Source organism: Strix aluco, chromosome 3, assembly GCF_031877795.1.
Source record: "Strix aluco isolate bStrAlu1 chromosome 3, bStrAlu1.hap1, whole genome shotgun sequence".
Classification (NCBI taxonomy): domain Eukaryota; kingdom Metazoa; phylum Chordata; class Aves; order Strigiformes; family Strigidae; genus Strix; species Strix aluco.
This window is the reverse complement of record NC_133933.1, coordinates 30801636-30819387: the sequence shown is the minus strand read 5'-3', so window position 1 is coordinate 30819387 and position 17752 is coordinate 30801636. Positions and strand designations below refer to the sequence as shown.

The following is a 17752-nucleotide window of genomic DNA, read 5'->3' as shown; positions in this document are numbered from 1 at the left end:
AATAAACATTCATCAAAAGACTTAACTGCAGATAAATGTTACTACATGTGTGTCATTATTAAACTTGATCACAAAAGTATGACTCATTTGATGAAGCATAAAACATATTACTAATCCACAACAACTTAAACTGTTTAGATCATTTACAAGTATCATGTAATTTTGTTTTGAGCATATGTACTGAGACTTCAAACCAAGCTTTCAGAGGCGCTGGGCCCTGGTGAAAGTCCCCAAGATCTACCCCTGCAGTTTTGGTTGTCTAGTACCATTAAATAATGAGTCTAAAAACACTAATGTTCAGAGTGAGAGTGCAAAATGATTCAGTGCAGAAATTTTCTATGTGTTTATGTATACAGAATTTAAAGAAACCTTTGTAACAATGCCACTGATCATCGTGATCTGTTTCACAAAGTAACCTAAATTCAAGCATTTTTCATTATTGCCAAGAGACATTTCAGATCATATAACTCAGAGGAAGGAAATGTGTATCTTGTGCTTTTGCAGCACTACATCAACACCTCCTCTTTCTATAATGTCACAGGTGTAGTTTAAGAACAAACACTTCTGATTTTAAAGGCTTTTTTAACAGTTACAAATAATTTGTCATAAATGGCTGGCAGAACATTTAGATAATGCTTTGCAGTGATGTTACATTTTTTAGAATACACATTTCTACCTCACTAAAAATATGGGCGTTTTGCCACTGATTACAATGAAGTCATTCACAATTATACAGTTAACATAAGAAAGTGACGTCACTGTCTCAAAAGCATGGAGTTGTTACAGTGACTTTGACATTCATTAATATTAAAGACAACTATTAACACTACTTACCAGGGTCTGGAGTAATTTTGTTTCTATTTTTAGACAACACCGTTGATCGCTGAATAAATGCTGCCAAGACCATAGCCCTGCTGTCCACTTTAACTTCTTGTTCCTCCTGACACAATATACACATAACAACTTGTCTGTGTTCAGCTACTCTAGTTTGCTCTGGTCCCAAAGCTGTGAGTTTTGCATCCGATATTACAGGGCTAGAATATTCAAAGAACACTAGTGAGCAAATAATTTGAAAAAAATTACAAATCAGATCATGATTTAAATGTGATTAATGAGCTTACTAGCTTTATGATAAGTGTTCTCTGACAAAAAATAATTCTGGTGCTTATGCAACAATTCCTATGTCCTCAGAAATAGAACATGCTTTCCAGAAAAAATTCATAAGTCTCCCAATAGTATTACCCACTCCAGTTTAACACAGAAACTATATCTGCGACCCTCCATCACCACCATCCCTCAAGTGCCTGACATAAATTTGGAAAACTCTCCACTTCCCCACAAAATCATTAGCACGCTTCAATTCATATTTCTAGCTACAAGCAGATTTTCTTTCAGATCCTCAACAGACATATAATCAACTATTTCCCATTTACTATGTTTAATAGCATAGTCTCTTCAGTATTATTAACAATTTACTGGATGATTTTATACAAAAAATTATTGGGCTGTTTTTGTTGAGTACTGTATGAGGAGGGAGAAGGGAGGAATCAGTATTTATCCCACCATCCCGGCAGAAAGGGGGAGGAAAGCATTCTATTTACCGCTGCTTTTTTGGTCTCAAAAAAACCTTATGAATAGTTTTCCATCCAGTCAAAAAAAAAGTGCTTTTTATAAGCGGCAACAATAGGACAATCTGATGTAAAAGTTAAAGGAAAAAAATTTAAATGAGATTCCTGTACCTATTTTCATGTACTCCAGAGGTTGAAGTATCTAGCTCTTCCAAAGTTTGCTGAAAGAGTTCTTTGTTTTCATTAATGAAGTGCCGTTGCATCTCAGACATCTGGGCCATGATCTTTTCCCTGCGCAATCTGGCAATCTCAGCTTTTCTCTTCCTTTCAGCTTTGTCTTTATCACGTGAACTCTGAAAATGTATTGTTCACTCAGTCATTTTTAAAATCTTATTGCAACAGACAATTTATTTTAGCTGCTGCTATGTGTAACTTGTACTAACCTCCAAACAATGAAAATCTCATAAAGAGACAAAAGAAAAGTCTACCAAAAAGTTATTTTGTGCCCTCTTTTCTTTAGCTCATGTTCAATGCCAGGTAGAAATACAGATCCAGAAGGGCACTTCTCCCCCTCAACCTTTACCTGTATTTTGTATTTCTCTTCCCTTTGAGCATTCATAAGATAAAAAGTTAAGTGATAGGTCTCGTCTCTAGTGCTGCTCTTCCTCCATACTAGCTGTATTCCTAAATGGACTACACTGCTCCAACATCTTTGTGTATTATCTAGAATGTCATGCCACATTAAACAAATTGGCAGAGCTTATCTGGAATGACCTGCATGGTAAAAAAACATAGATACCATTTCTTTTAACAACTTCCCAAGGAGTCTGAAATTATGGGAAGAGCAGAATCATTAAATGCTGTAATCAGTACTACAAACAATTCTAAGGAGTAAACTTGCAAAGTATTTAAGACTACAATTTTTTAAAGCAAAGAAAAATGGTCCAAGGACTGTCCCAATAGGTCTTTCAAACAAATGGGTTTGATCTATAAGCTGTGAGACAGAATTTCAGAAATCACTGATGTTTCCCATCGTTGATTTAGAGCTGCAATTAGAAATACAGTCCTTTGCTAGTCACAACCCAGACCTGTTCTAGATCAGCTAACTGTTACAGCTTGCTTTTACCTCTTCCATAATATTTCCTTCTGTCTCAGCCACAGGACTTGTAGAAGAGCTTTCTCTTAGTTTCTTAATAGTATTGAAAGTCTGTAAGGAAAAAAACATTTGTGACATGTGAATATAACTGCGTATACTATAATGCTGGACAGATAACGTGCAGTGTTGGATTCCAGAAGAGGAAAAGAGTAGGTACAACAAATCAACATGGGAAATATGGAAATCCTCACAGTATATTTAGGAATTTTTCAAAAATCATCTTCTCATGCTTTTCAGCAGTTATATAAAATAGATTTACCTTCAATATCCATCTGATCATGTCCTTGTGCACTTCCAGATGAGGTGCATTTTGCAGTGTTTCTAGCATAGCTAGTATACTAGGGGAATTATTGGGTGCCTCTCCTGGTCCTGAGAAAAAAATTATGAGAACTGATTATACTGTTACCTGACAAACTAATCATTTACTAACATTAGAAACAACAAAAAAATAAAACCCAACACTTGTGCATGTTCAGCAGCTGAAAAATTCCTTCAACAAATAGGCACAATACATAACCTTCATCCGCCCCTCTGCAAACATTTTCATGAGTACCCTGTAAACCCTGAAAAGTTTAGAGGAAAGAGTCTTAAAAGTCTTGCTCACAGACTCTATTTTCTTACAAGACAAATGCACTGTATGTGTTTCCTGGCTGATTCTATTTTGGGACCTGCCATGTGGAACTTCCAATATTTTATTTCCCACCTATTTTAAATGGAAAAGTCTTAGCAACTTTCCTGTCTTCACAAAAATAGAGGCACTAGTCAGAAGATACAATGGAAAGTCAAAATTAAAAGACCATTTAAGAACGCAACTACAGTTTTTGCAACTGTAGTATCTGATCATGCACAGCAACCTTTGTTGAGATGCTACTTACAGATATTAAGAGTAAGATTTCCTGGGAATTATTCAACTCTGATTTCTCCTCTAGAAAAGGCCTTTAGTATTCCTACTATCATAAAATCTACACATATGTAAAGCACATATGTATAGTCAGCTTGGTAAAATTTTGATGGATAACCAAATATACTCATCTGCTAAATACTGTTTCAGAAGAATAAAATATGAGATACTGGCATTTTCAGTTATTTAAAATTTGCTACACATTCGAAAAGAAAGGCATACTTGATATTTTCTGAGTGAAGGTAAATGTTACAACATTCTCCTCACTGAGATTCTCCAGATGTTGTTTTTCTTCTTGTAGTGCCATTCCAAGCAAATGCAAAACCTAGATGAAAATTATAAATTTTAGTTCTTTTCTTTAATAATTCATATATTCTATTCATATAGTTTGGGTAATGCATTAAGAGACAAGTCAGTCATATAATAAAACTATAAAATAATAATATATTTGAAGTTATTTGTATATACATAATTCCAAAGCATTACACAGGAGTAACAGAGTGTGTTTATAAATTCTTGAAACTTTGACAGGCAAAAAACCACATTATACCACTTATATCTTTCTATTTGCTGTCCTGTCTAGTGAGTGAGAAGTCAGTGCTTCTTAGCTTTCTTCCTAGCACTTGCCTGTTATTATCACAAGTTTCTGGACAGAAGCATGATGCACACTTTAAACCCTTTTTACCTATAAAACTTAACTGACAAAAATTATGAAACTGATTTTATTCTAACACTCTAGAAACACATTTTAAAATAATGTTAACTTCTAGGTCAGTAAAAAGCTGTAATTTCCTTGAACTTAAAAACTGGAATTACCCTATTTGGCACAAAACCAGTCTGAATTGCATTTTAAAGCTTAAATACTTAAATCTTGGTGGCGAAATCTGTCATCCTGAATCAACCACTTTTGTCACCCCATACAAACTGGCAGGATGCTCTAGACAAAAAGCATTACTGAATGCCTGGAATCAACACAGAAACCCATTTAAGGCAAGGATAATCACTGGAAAATCTGTAGCAGAACTGAAACACAACAGGCTAAGTATCTATAGAAGAAGTGGTAAAACCTGATTTGAGTTGAAGGTTTTTAATTTGTTTTAATGTGTTCCTCAATCACAGCTGTCTAACAAGGTCTCATCAGATATGAGCCACCACTGCCAGATGTCTCATATCAACCTCTGTATGGTGCTTCCAAGACGAGTGTGGCTGACTTTGGAAAGCTGCGGTCCAACTGCACAGCACCAGTCAATACAGTGTCATGAGTTTCTGAGCAAGTGATAGGTCCTTAACGAATCGCACATTTTGGAGAACACCACAGAGGCACTCAAATGGCTGAGCATGTTTCAGTTCAGTTTCAAAAAAATATAAATAAAATCTTATTCTATTCAAAGTTATTCCAAAGGCTAGCATTCTCACATTACCTAAATGTAACTACATTCTTCAATTTTTGTTGTGATTTATAATACTGACATATTGTTCTATTTTCAGCTTTCGGTGTGTTATACAGTACTGCTTATGTTAATTTAAACTTAGCTATAGAAATTAATATACACTCATTAAGACTGAATGTCAAAAAAATCATAATTTTAAAGCTGGGGTTACATTGCAAAATGTTATTAAAAAACCCATCGCTATTTTTGAAAAGTTCGGTTTTGGATACTAAACCAACAATCCTGACCAATATGAATAACTCTTTGATGGCAGTTCACCACTTATCTTTGCACACTTCAGAAAAAGACCATCATAGACAACAAAATCCACAGTAACCCTCGAGGTTTCTAAAGATCATTATAAATAGCGAGGAACAAATAGCTCAGTTGAATTTTCCAAAGCTGATACATTTTCAAGTTAGAAAATTCCTTTCTGAACTTTCATGATTTTTTCTAAAGTGATTTAGCTTAACCTGAAAATAAGCAAAGGAACATCAAGAAAAAGTCACTGTGCTTTACTTAATATGCAACAACTCAGATAAACTGTTCTCTACCATAATAAACACTGTTTCAACCGATTCAAGCAAAATTCTTCCCTCTTGTGTGCAAACCATTAGAAATTTACCTCTATCTTCCATCCACTTTAAAAAAAATAAATTGCATTGGAGGCAGAGGGGTCTCCCTAGTCTTTTATATCAGAAAACACCATTTATTTCTCATTCAGAGTATTCTGGATATGTTAGATAGCAAGCAAACAACCCAAACCTATAAATCCACATTAAAATGCTAAAATACATACTCCTTCCTTTAGTGTAAGCATAATTTTAAATAAGGAAACATACCCTCTGCAGCATGGACTCTGACCAGGCATAGCCATTGTGTTCTACTGCCCACTGCAGTATAGTTCCCATAATGCACAGCATGACATCAGACTGCAGAATATTAACTAGACTTGCAAAAAGTGGGCAGAAAGGAGGAAGAGCTGGTGGTGGAAGTGCTGAAAGGGAAATTTGTGTGTTTGATATTTCAGTACCTCTAAAATTTGCAACACCCATATAAAATGTCTGACTTTCAAACAGCTTAACAGCTTAATCCAAGACAGTTTATAGTTGCTTAAAAAACAGTATTACAGATGACAGGCTATACCATTCAACATGGGTTGCATGTAACAGAAAAGCCAAAGGAATAAACTGTCCAGAAGGCTGGTTCCATGACTAATCAGATTCCTGTCTATAACCAGGGAGACATAAGGGAAATTGATACATTTTCAACCAATTTCTGGTTAGGCCAAGAACAGGATGTTAGTCTAAATGTTAGGGCAATACACAATTTGATAGGTGCTTCCTTTTCCCAAGTTCTCTCAAAGAGAAATACCTGTATCTTCTCTGTTCTGTCTTTTCAGCTTTCTTTGTGCTTCTTCGGCCTGAAATAGAAGAACGATGCCAATATTAATCAAAACCTGTACAAATATAGGACTAATTAAAAAAGCATTCATGCTTTATTACAGTGTTACTGGTTTTTCCCCCTTTTTCCCAGCCTTAAATAAAATAAGAAAGCTTCCATGCCTTTTCAGTTTGTCTTACATTCTACTTGTAAAGTAGGGCATGCACCTTCAAAATTAATCTTTTATCTTGAGCCAGCCTGGATTATTTTTATAGCATAAAATGGTATGACAAGTCTGAGCTATGGTAAATATGGTGATTTGGTAAATACGGTAAATTTGGTAATATGGTAAATATAGTAAAAATAGTAATTTCTATAAAGGTAAGCAAAAATACAGATTGTTTAAATACTGTCAGTAAAATAAGACTTAGGAGAAAACACAAACAGGCTCCTGAAGGCCCACAAATTTCAGTAGCTCTGTATAGGGCACAGAAATCACTTCAAAATCCCAGGCAAATTTTGTTAGCATTCTCAAATTACCTTATAAAAGTTAACTTTCAACCAGTTGATAATACTTCTTCACAGAATTAAGCTTTGGAAAAAAAGCAACCAAAAAAAGACACATAATAAAACCCAGAAAGTTACATTACTAGTTACCTTTGATTGCTCTGCCCTTGAAAAGTGATAGAAATAGAGATTGAAGTTCCTGGCACATTCTGGCTTTAATTCATACAGCCCTCTGCCTGTTAATCCAGGTTTCCTACAAAAAAAAAGAACCACAAACCAAAACCAACGTATGTTCATTGGTTATTAATATCTGAGCATAAATGGTTTACTAGAACAGCTGGAAACCACTGCTCAATAGGCATTCTAAAAATCAAGTAACAGTATTAAGAATGATGCACATGAGTAAACCCATGGGAAAACACCATGACCCAGCTCCCTTTCTTCTTTTCACTCATTTTCACTAACTTAGATATTCCATTTTTAAAGTTGAAATATTAGAATAAAGGGAAACATACTTGAAACATGCCACTTCTTCAATCACACTTTCCATTCCCGTCTCTCTGTTCTCCTACATTGAGTGAAAAGGCAAGACAGTGTGTTACTGTAGCTCTTGGATTAAACACATTCAAATCAAAGTCAGTATTTCTGGTTTCTAGGCCTTTAAAATGAAATATGGGAAAGCTAAAAAGACAAGTCACTGAAAAAACAACCACAAAAGGCAGCAGGAGAAATCAGCTCAAATATGTGACACTATTTCATATAGAAATTACCTTTTAACATCCCTACCCCCTTCCTGCAATACATATTCACAGCAGTCAACAAGTACAATTTAGAACTCTAGCTTAAATCCTAGTGTGCTCTTTCATCCAACCTTATTTAAAAAAAAATAATCATAATGCTACCCTAAAATTTGACTTTTCAAATTGTTTAAGTTTAAAATATTTAGAACAATGAAAAATATTTCAGAATTTATCATTAGAAGTACTACCAGTATAGTAAAAGATTAACTTTTGAATTTTGACTGCCTTCTGAAATTACGTTTAAAAGGTTACTTAGAAAATATTCTAAAAAAAACACCACACCAAAAAACTTTACTATCCTACAAAACCACTCATACCAGAATTCAGACAAATGTTTCTGTCCATGCAAATGAATAATTTCTGTTACACAAATCATTATACCATGTCTGATTCCATGTCTTTTCAATTATCGTTAAGCTTTTAAATATAACAGCTTTTATCTCTGGATAGCTCCAACAACCCACTTCCATACCTCTATTCAGGGTTTACAAGCAGACTGCAGAGACTGCCAGCCAGATGGCCTGATAAGAAACAGTATTAAAAAGAGAAAAGAGCTGAAGAAGCTCTCAGGCTCCTACCTCTTTCCTATGTTCTCTTCTTCTTTAGCTCTTTCCTACCTTCTCCATGACAACTATTATCTGTACTCATGTTAACCTTGCTCTTAGCATAATCATGCTGCTCCCATTCCACATTAAGTGGCATAAGCTTGTGTAAGAAAAATTTTCAGCAATCAGCCTTACAAAGTTGAAGTTGCTTCCCCCCCCACCCCAAGTTACTTACATCTTCAGGTAACGCCTTTACCAATTCGCTGTGAGCCATTGGCCTGATGCTCAGCTGATGGATGATCTCCCGTTTGATTTCATCTGTTGCATTTACCTGTCCTATTCCAGGACTGAATCTTTCACCTGTAAAAATAAAATATAACCTTTTTTAGGATTTTAAACATTTATTTTCTTTTGCTACTTAAAGACAAAGACTGCAAAATAAGTCTCTTTGTAAAATCCTGTGTTCACCCACCAGTGTTCAAAAATTCATTACACTAATCTAAGCTAGTTTCAAGGCTTTTCTCCTAGGAAAGAAGTCAGGACTACAGGAAGTTCAAAATAGAACTGAACTGGAGATGACAATCAAGAATGCTCATTCCAGACCATTAAAGAGACTAAATTTTAAAAAAATAATTAAATGTATTCTGAACTTACCAACAATCATTATAATGAGGTACAGCATCTCTTCTATAAGAGTGTTATTTTGTTGAACAACATCCTGAATTAAAACAAAAAAGAATTTACATTTTTCAATTAAGGATAAAAGAATTATTCCATATGCTGAAAATATTTTTTCAGTGCTTTAAAATACTGCCTGTTTTCGCCCTTAGCACTCCCAAATTAAGCTATGCTAAAATGCAATCACAACTGTCTCAAACTTCTCACACAACGCAAAAAATTATGCATCAATTTTTGACATTCACAAGTTTGACAAGTAAAAATATTTATGCATATTTCAAACTGGTCAAACGAAATTAAAATCAGATAGGTTTTGCTTTTTCATCAAGAAATTGCACAATCTCCATACAACAGCATCTGATACACTTTCAAAAACAAAATTGCAGATTTTCTATTGCAGTAGTACATAAAATACCTTGTTAGTATTTTCTGTGCTAAATCTTTTGCCATAGTCTGGAGTACTAAATATCTGATAAAGTTCAAAGCGACTCAGCATTATCATCAAGAAGTGATTTGGATCCATCATAGACACACCTGTCTATTAAAGAAAAAAATTATTATAAACACAAAATAGATTGGATGTTACAGCATGTTTGTATATTTATATACAATGTTCACAGTATATTCTTTATGGAATTCATTCCCCTCTCTATCCTGGGCACGAAGATTTAATTACTTAAGTTTACTCTCTTTGGATTCCAATAACACAAGTGACAAGCAGGATTCTATGCTTTATCAATAATTTCTGATGCCCTTTCAGGTCTAAAATATTCAGGGTTATTCCTTCTATCTCAAATACTCTAAGTAAAATTCAGTGGAAGACTTTTAGTTGGTTGGTTTTGTCTCTACAATTCTGTTCCTGCTGGCTCAACTTTTAGAATGCGTAATATCACTCAGTATATAGCACATAGATTTTAAAAACAAATTGCAATCCTCAAAACAAAGGCTGAAGACCTTAGCAAGACCTCCCAAACATTCCTGGAAAGAACACTAATATTTCAATGTAGCCACAAACATTTACTCCCATCTCTGAAAACTACTGGCCAAAGTTTTTTCTGTTTATTAAACAACGTTATCTACATTAGTCAATTACAAATATTTGGTTTTGGTTTACTATTGCTAATGGGACCATCTTTAAGACAGAATAATTTCCAACAAACTGAAGGATATCTACCCAAATGGGCAGCTCCAGATAATCATTAAAAATTAGGGGCAGATTAAGCCTCAGGGAAGTATGTCAGAAAGCAGAAGTAATAACTCAGGACATATGCATCATATTGGGTATCGCTAACTCTAGGTAAGATTGGAGGGATTTCTGAAGAAAGATTTCATTGTCCAGGTGAACTACGCACCCCAAGCTGCAAATTTTAGCTTTCATCACCCTCAATGTAGAAGTAATGCATCAGATCTCTCTGTCAGAGCTAAGTAGACTGCCAGATTTGTAACATCTCTTCTGAAGAAACAAAACAAAACTACTATACGGGGTTCCACTTTCTATCCAGCATCTCAGATGTCAACTTTGAAAGTAGGGTGAAGAGGCAACACGTACATGTACAGAACAACCCCTTAAAATATTACATTCTTGAAGATATAACATTACATACGCTTTACACAGAAAATTCTACACTTTCCACAGTATATTTAAAAAACAAGGATGGCAACCATAGTATTTACTTTACAAACTATCCCATAAAGACACAAATACAATAAAAAAATAGAAGTCTTTCCACAAAAATTGACTTTTTTCCTTGTCATTAAAAGGTTCTGATGAAGCTAAAAACAAATGCACACATATCCTGAAAATACTTGATAAACATGCAAACTGGTACATGTGGTTACCTGAAGCATTACTATGTCCTTGTCAAACATCTCCCTCCTGCACTTCACATTATGATAGTAATAAATCTGAAAAAAAAACCCAAACCACAATAATTAACAAACATCTAAACTTATCTTCATTCTGGAAAAATAAACTTTGTTATACGGTATTAGTAAACAGAAAATGAATCTGTGATTGGAAAAAATTGTATTTGTATGCAAAAAGCATTTTTATATAGCATAAAACAAGCTTGTATTGATCTAATGTCTAGATCATAGATACACTTAGAAGGAAAAATCTTGTGGACCTCTTTGGGCTACATTTTAATGTATCTACTTGTTTAGCAATTAACTGTTTGAAATTCTCAGGAGAGAAATCGCTTGCAGTTGGAGAAATGTTCTTTCTTTGCTGCATGAATTGCTCTTCAATTATTTGAGATACCATCTTTCAGGAACTGCCAGTTTCAGCAAAATGTTAATATTGTGATAGAACCATACTTAACTCAAACCATCCTGGGAGTGAACTCAACAGTACCGCACCAAGCAGCAGCAACACCGCAATCACTGCATGGCAGTGAAATGTGGGAAAGGGTGATTCTACCAGTTAAGGATGAATAAAGAGGGCTGTCACTTTGCTGCATCGGACAGGGAACAATCTTTAGCGTGCTAAACTTCCCTCTAGAGACACACCATTTCTCACCAGAATTACACAGAAGAGACCTAGGCATGCCTTCCCTCTTACCCACACTAATAATCCATATATATAGATGCCCAATCCTATCTTCTGGGAAAATATCCAAAAGCAGCTGACTAAACATGAGCCCTCCATAGCCAAAGGAAAGAGAAAGGACTTCCAGACTGTGGGAGTCCTATTACCTAAACTAAAGCAGGTTCTTAATTTCAAGATGCTGACAACCAGGGAAATTAACAGAGACTTATTTCTCCATCCAAAGCTATGCTGAAATTTCAAATTTGATGTGTGTCTACAGTAATATGGGTGCTGTTATAACTGTACATAACTAGAGCTCCTTTTCCTTTAATAATGACAATAAAGGACATTACCTTATAAAGATCCTTTAGGTTAAAAGGAAAGAAGTGTCAGAATATAATATGAGCAGCTTAATTCAGTCTCCTAGTACACATGCATTGCAATTATCTAGTGAAGATGGGGGCTTGTGGGAGGGAAAGAAGTTTCTTGCAAATAAATCAAGTTAACACCTCACAGTACTAAATCCTATTTCTGTTGTAATCTATGTCTTGCTGAGAAAATCACTTTAGACGATCACCCTGGTGGGCAGCACTGACACTCCAGTACTCATTTTATAGTTGTTATGCTTGAAACACCCAAGACCTAATTTGTACAAACACAGAGAACATAAGTTTAGAGATGGATGGAACTAGTCTCCAGAAGTGTGAAAGTAGTATGAGAGAGAAAAGCCAAGAAACACTCAGTTCTACACTGGTTGTAATGCTTTGTGTGGTCTTTAGATTTCAATTACTTCATAAACATAAATAGTAATAATATCTTAATGGTGTGTATTTTAAATTTGAGACACTTTTATGTGAAGGTGATGAATGCATTACTGAAGACGCACAGATTAATTCTGCACTTCATGCTGCTGTTGAACAGTATACAGTAAAAATGCTAGGAGTCATTAACTGCATTATACTAAAACTTCTTTACGTATAGAGCACTAAGTTCACTGAGCACTGTAGTAGTCCTGAAACAAAAAAGCAACTTCTGACTAAGAAATCCAAGATCAGTTTAAAAGCACAAATATTCAAATGATGTGAGTACCGATATAAATGCCTACCTCACGTTGCCTTCCATAAGATTTACACAAGTGAAATTTGAAATCAATACACAAAGGGGAGGTTTTGAGGTTTGAAATTATCTTAGGGGAGTTAGCAGAAAACAGCGATTCTACAGCTACTATGTACTTACCTGATTAACAAGAGAGAACCCATTTCTTCTCCACATCCCTGCATGCACTTGGGCACATAGGACTAGGCATCGCAGAGGATGTTCTATTAACATGGGCGGGCTAAGTTCACTCTGCATTAAGAAAATGCAATATTTTGATATATACAGGGAAAATAAAATGGGACTGAAATGAAGAAGGACGATATTTGTGATCTTTCGAATATTTTGGCAATACAAAGGAGAATCAAATCCAACACACATATTACCAAAGTTTGATGAGCCTATTCACAGTCTATCCAATTGTTGTTAACAAACCTTATATTCTCTCTTTGCTCCAAAGAAGCACTCCACGAGAGCTTTACCTTATTCTTAGACAGTAGTAGGTTTCATATTGTAAAACATTAACACTACCAATTTAATAACTCATCTGCTTTCTTTCATTCAAAGGTTAAGTACTTCTTTCAAAAGACACCGAGACTTCTCCCAGTTACATCTTCTCCTCTTTTAATTTATCTTATTCTTTTTAACATCCCACTAAAAGAAACAGTATATCAGTAAGAACATGCAGGAAACAGGAAACAGCTAGGGAAGAAAATTAGAATCTAGGCCAGAGAGAAGAAACCAGATCATACCCGGAGTTCCTAAAAACAGTTTCTACTACAAAAAGAAGGTAACGCATGAAGAACAAAATACAAACCTTAAACCTGAGTCTTAAGTTTAAGAGAGCAATACTGATAGCTTATGCTCCAGTCATGAATATCTAGATCTTTTAAGAGGTAATTTTATCTACTAAAGATAGTATCTCTAAACAAGAATTCATAGCAAAAAGGTCCTTTATTTTATTTAATAATATCTTACACTTACATGACCAATTTCACGTTCAGCATTAATTACATTTAATGAATATGCTACATTTAATTACATACCAGGGGTAGCAGCTCTGGAAACTTATATGCCACTTCAGTTTTACTCAGCAAAACATGCAAGCCTACATAAATACATGAAACAAATACATACATAATATTACACATAGTATTTTATATTAATTCAAATAGGACAAAAAGGTGATCTAATGTACTATCTGACCATTTTCTGGACACAGCTGCAAGTAAGTCTGCAGATTTATCACCCTGGAACTACACAGCTATTTCCTGAAGAGACATATTACAAAGCAGACATTTTAGAATTGAAGTTTTCCCACTGTATCTGTACCAAACTTGCAGTACAAATGAGATTTTGCCTTTCTTTGACTGTGATGTCCACTCAGCAACAGCCAATAGTCCTTGGTCTATAAGGACAAATTATCAACAGATACCTCATCCTTTCTATCAGTCCTTAAGATTTTATAAAAATACCTCAGGAACTATGAGACTCCTACAAAATATGTAAGGGTTTTCTGGTTTGCTTTGTTTTAAAGCTACTAAGGGTTTTGCTTAAAGATTCAAACATTCAGTTATTTGATGCTGAGCTGCTTAGTATTTTACCTAAGAATTACCTTTTTCTCTTCATTACCTATTAGTTTATTTTTATCATAAAACTTCCTGATTATGTAAATTAAAATTCACCAACCTTTTTTCAACACAACTGTTGAACAAGACAGGCACAATATCAAAGAGAAAGACAGCTTAATTTTCTGGTGACACATCTGTTTGATAAATCTGCTCTCTAATAGAATGTTCATTACTATATTCAATCTGACAACTAAACATATTTCAAAACAGCCAACTAAGGTCCATATTTGGTTGCATTTCTTTTGCATCACTCAAGTGACAAAAGCAGCAGTAACTGCCTACAACACACCCCACTGACAAATCCAGAGGCATGAGACAATCTCCCCCAGGCCTGAAACAATAACAACTTCTCCAAAGCTTGGGAATTTTTTGCCTAGAGGCTATCAAACAGCTAGAAAATGGCCAAAATGCATCCTTCAGGCTTTAAACAACTGTAGTGTGGTTCCTTATGTACACACAAATACAAATCACATTTCTACAACATTTTTCATTCCCTGAAATATTTTAAAACTAGTTCATACCTGCAAGCAAACGAGAAACTGGGAGATGAATGCTAACTTTTTCCTGAGAAACACAGTATCTGATGGTCTCGACTGAATGTCCACACATACTGAGAACAATAGGCTGTTCTCCATCAGTAAAACCACTATGACACTGCATCAACACAGTCAGGCATTTCTTGTAAGCTTCAATTAACACTTTTTCCTAAAAGAAAGATCACAGTTTACAGAGAGGATGAAAAAAAGAGGTCTGCAAATAATACAGTCAACACAGAAAAAGTCTGATGGGTTTGGGGTTTTTACCTTTATTAACAGTCCTGCAAAATTAAGATAAGGAATTCAACAAAAGGAGATGAATTAAGGGGGGCACAGACCGTGAAACTCAAAACCGTATGTCTGATTAGAAAAACACCCACTAGTATTTTTTTTTTTGGTAACTGCTCAGAAAGTTCCCATAATACCAATTACCATGCTAGGCTAGCAAAACCTGCATGTTAACTAACAGTGACAGATTAAAGCCAGCTTGAATGTTCAAATATTCTAGGATCACTAGTTACACAGTCATATTTTACCATGCTGAAGCTCTGTACTTTTCCAAAAAAAAACCCCTGAAATACTTAAGGAGTAGAACCCTCATTTATAATCAATTTGGTAGATCCAGGGCCTACTCCTCTATTCACCCTTCTCTGAAAATCATAACCTGATAGCGTTGTGATTATCACAACTTTCAGGTGTGACAGAACTCTCTCTGCAGTATTTTTTAAGAGGCTCCACCACATTCTTACACGGTTCAAGCCATAAAATGTGTTTAAATACAGAAAAGATTTCCACTTGCTCAGAGAAGATGATCTTGGCCTATAGTGCAGTTATATGTTTAGCTCAATTGTTACACATATTAATGTTTGGAGTTTTTCCCCCCTTCACATATTCACATGGCAAAACAATTCAGAAGGAACTTACATCTAACGCACACCAGTCTTGCATCATTGAAATAACAAGCGTTAATTTCATCTGCAGTGTAAATGCTGCTTCCCATTCTGGTTCCATTTCTATGTGTTGTCCTACTTGACGAGTTATCGGATCCATACCCTAGAACAAAAAGAATTATGCAATTCAACAATGTATGACTGAAATATGTTGACAACGTTTGCATAAGTGAGAGACAGGTTACCTGTCCTTACAAATATATTGTTGCTACAAAAGGGAAAAAGCAGCTTGGGACCATCTGAAAAGGAATTATACACACCGAAATAACAACAATAAGAAAGTAAAACAGGAATTGGAAGAGAATACTGGGACACTGGGTTTTGAATATATTTTCTAGGGATGTGCTATTAAATGCAGTTAAGTACTAAAGACTGGGTACTACAGTACCTAATCAGCTCCCGGCGTAAGAAGAAAAAACCAGCATGATCTGAGGATTACAATATATTCAAGAGACTATCATAAACAGACTAATAAAAGCTAAGTAGTGAGAAAGGTATGCTACTGAAGTACTGAAAAATGGGAGTGATTCTGACTTATACCTTACTGATCATACAGTAAATTTGCCCTTGTAAAAGTTGCACTGCTTTTAAAATACCCCTCTTAAGGTAACATAGCACATGAAAAGGCTGGGGAAAAAAAAAAAAACCACAGTGAAGAGGTCTATTTGTATATCAGGAACTATATATTCCTCAATACAACTCTGCTGACACTGAAGTAGTAACTGAAGCTCTCACTATGAAGGAAAGTTTATTAAGATGGACCAGATTTCACTCACACAATTAATTGTCTCATCCACCTCTACAACTGCAAAATATGCCCAAAATGACATTTTTCTTTTTGAACCACTCTTCCTTTTTATTGTTCTCTACAACAACCTAAATTGAAAAAAGTTAGGTGAGAGGTTATGTTTCAGGAAAACATGATGACTCCAAAAGTTATACTACACTGAAGTTATATAAATGGAGATTACATTAAATTTCTTCCATTTTTATATTATGATAGCTAACTTCTTGTTTTAATTTTGCAAAATTTTGTAATTCAGATTTACATACCTGCATACATTTGAGTAACTCTAAGAAGGCATCAAAACCCTCTAGGAACTTGTGCCTCAAGTCATCTGACCACTCAGTTGGCTTACTGATCAACACATACCTGGGTACATTAGAAAGATGCAAGTGTTTATTTTATTTTATTTTCTTCCTCCTCAATTGATCAAAGCAGCACATAGTTAATATACTTACTTGAGATCCACAATAAGGCTCTGAACACGTCTGAATTTGAAAGCCTGCAGAGCAGTGTAACGTTCAAACTGAAACCTGCCTTGGATGTCACGGTGCCTTAGGTGGTCCATAAAAGTTTTGATGATAGTGGTCATGAGATTTTCTTCTGTTATTAGCATTCGAGCCTATGCCAAAGTATATTGAAATTTGCTGTAATTAACAGACACAGCTAACAAGAGTTTCACACTGCACCATGAAGTTTATAAAATACATGAATTTTTATCCAAAATAGTTACATCAATAATTAAAACAGAAGAACGTACTGAAAGCCAATCTTCCAAACATTCACAGAAGAAAAAAAAAGTAATCTAGCCAGAAATTATCATAAACTAGATCTCTTTCCTCAGATCCCTTCTGTACAGAAATTTGACTATGGTTAGAATCCTGCTAGCCTATATAATTATGACACAAGACATCTGTTATTATGTGTCCTACAATTAACTTGTACCTCCCTTTAAGTATGTGTTGTCTCCTCTCATATAATTTAAGTATGAGCCCTTTAGGGGAGTGACGGCTCTTCTGTTCTCTGTTTACAAACTGTCAAGCACTGTGGTGAACAGAGCATCTTCTGAACTGCTAAAGAACTGTATAGTGCAATTTCCACACGGAAATTATGTAAAATGACTTACAATTCCCCTCAAGGGCTACTGCATATATCCATGTGTTGTAGGAAACAAATCAACAGGCATCATAAAGTCTGATGAAGAACATCTCCCATACCCAACCTAACCCAACCCAACCCCACAAACCCTACAAGAGAGTAG

The 17752-nt window shown here is 35.0% G+C and overlaps 1 protein-coding gene across 6 annotated transcripts in view; it reads right to left on the bottom strand.

Moving 5' to 3' along the window:
- Nucleotides 1–17752, bottom strand: part of UBR2 (ubiquitin protein ligase E3 component n-recognin 2) — a 60888-nt gene that overhangs the window by 17655 nt on the left and 25481 nt on the right. For all 6 annotated transcript variants that reach the window (XR_012622435.1, XM_074817990.1, XM_074817989.1 and 3 more), the window contains 19 exons: nucleotides 16950–17113; nucleotides 16761–16860; nucleotides 15682–15810; nucleotides 14743–14926; nucleotides 13637–13698; nucleotides 12732–12842; nucleotides 10808–10873; nucleotides 9384–9506; nucleotides 8945–9008; nucleotides 8526–8650; nucleotides 7461–7513; nucleotides 7096–7198; nucleotides 6430–6478; nucleotides 5898–6052; nucleotides 3848–3950; nucleotides 2984–3093; nucleotides 2695–2775; nucleotides 1740–1921; nucleotides 835–1034 (listed from right to left, as the gene is read on the bottom strand). Coding sequence is in view for 5 of the 6 variants with exons in the window: in XM_074817990.1 (XP_074674091.1) it covers nucleotides 835–1034; nucleotides 1740–1921; nucleotides 2695–2775; nucleotides 2984–3093; nucleotides 3848–3950; nucleotides 5898–6052; nucleotides 6430–6478; nucleotides 7096–7198; nucleotides 7461–7513; nucleotides 8526–8650; nucleotides 8945–9008; nucleotides 9384–9506; nucleotides 10808–10873; nucleotides 12732–12842; nucleotides 13637–13698; nucleotides 14743–14926; nucleotides 15682–15810; nucleotides 16761–16860; nucleotides 16950–17113 (2164 nt within the window). In the remaining variant the exon portion in view is untranslated. The remainder of the gene's footprint in view (nucleotides 1–834; nucleotides 1035–1739; nucleotides 1922–2694; nucleotides 2776–2983; nucleotides 3094–3847; nucleotides 3951–5897; nucleotides 6053–6429; nucleotides 6479–7095; nucleotides 7199–7460; nucleotides 7514–8525; nucleotides 8651–8944; nucleotides 9009–9383; nucleotides 9507–10807; nucleotides 10874–12731; nucleotides 12843–13636; nucleotides 13699–14742; nucleotides 14927–15681; nucleotides 15811–16760; nucleotides 16861–16949; nucleotides 17114–17752) is intronic.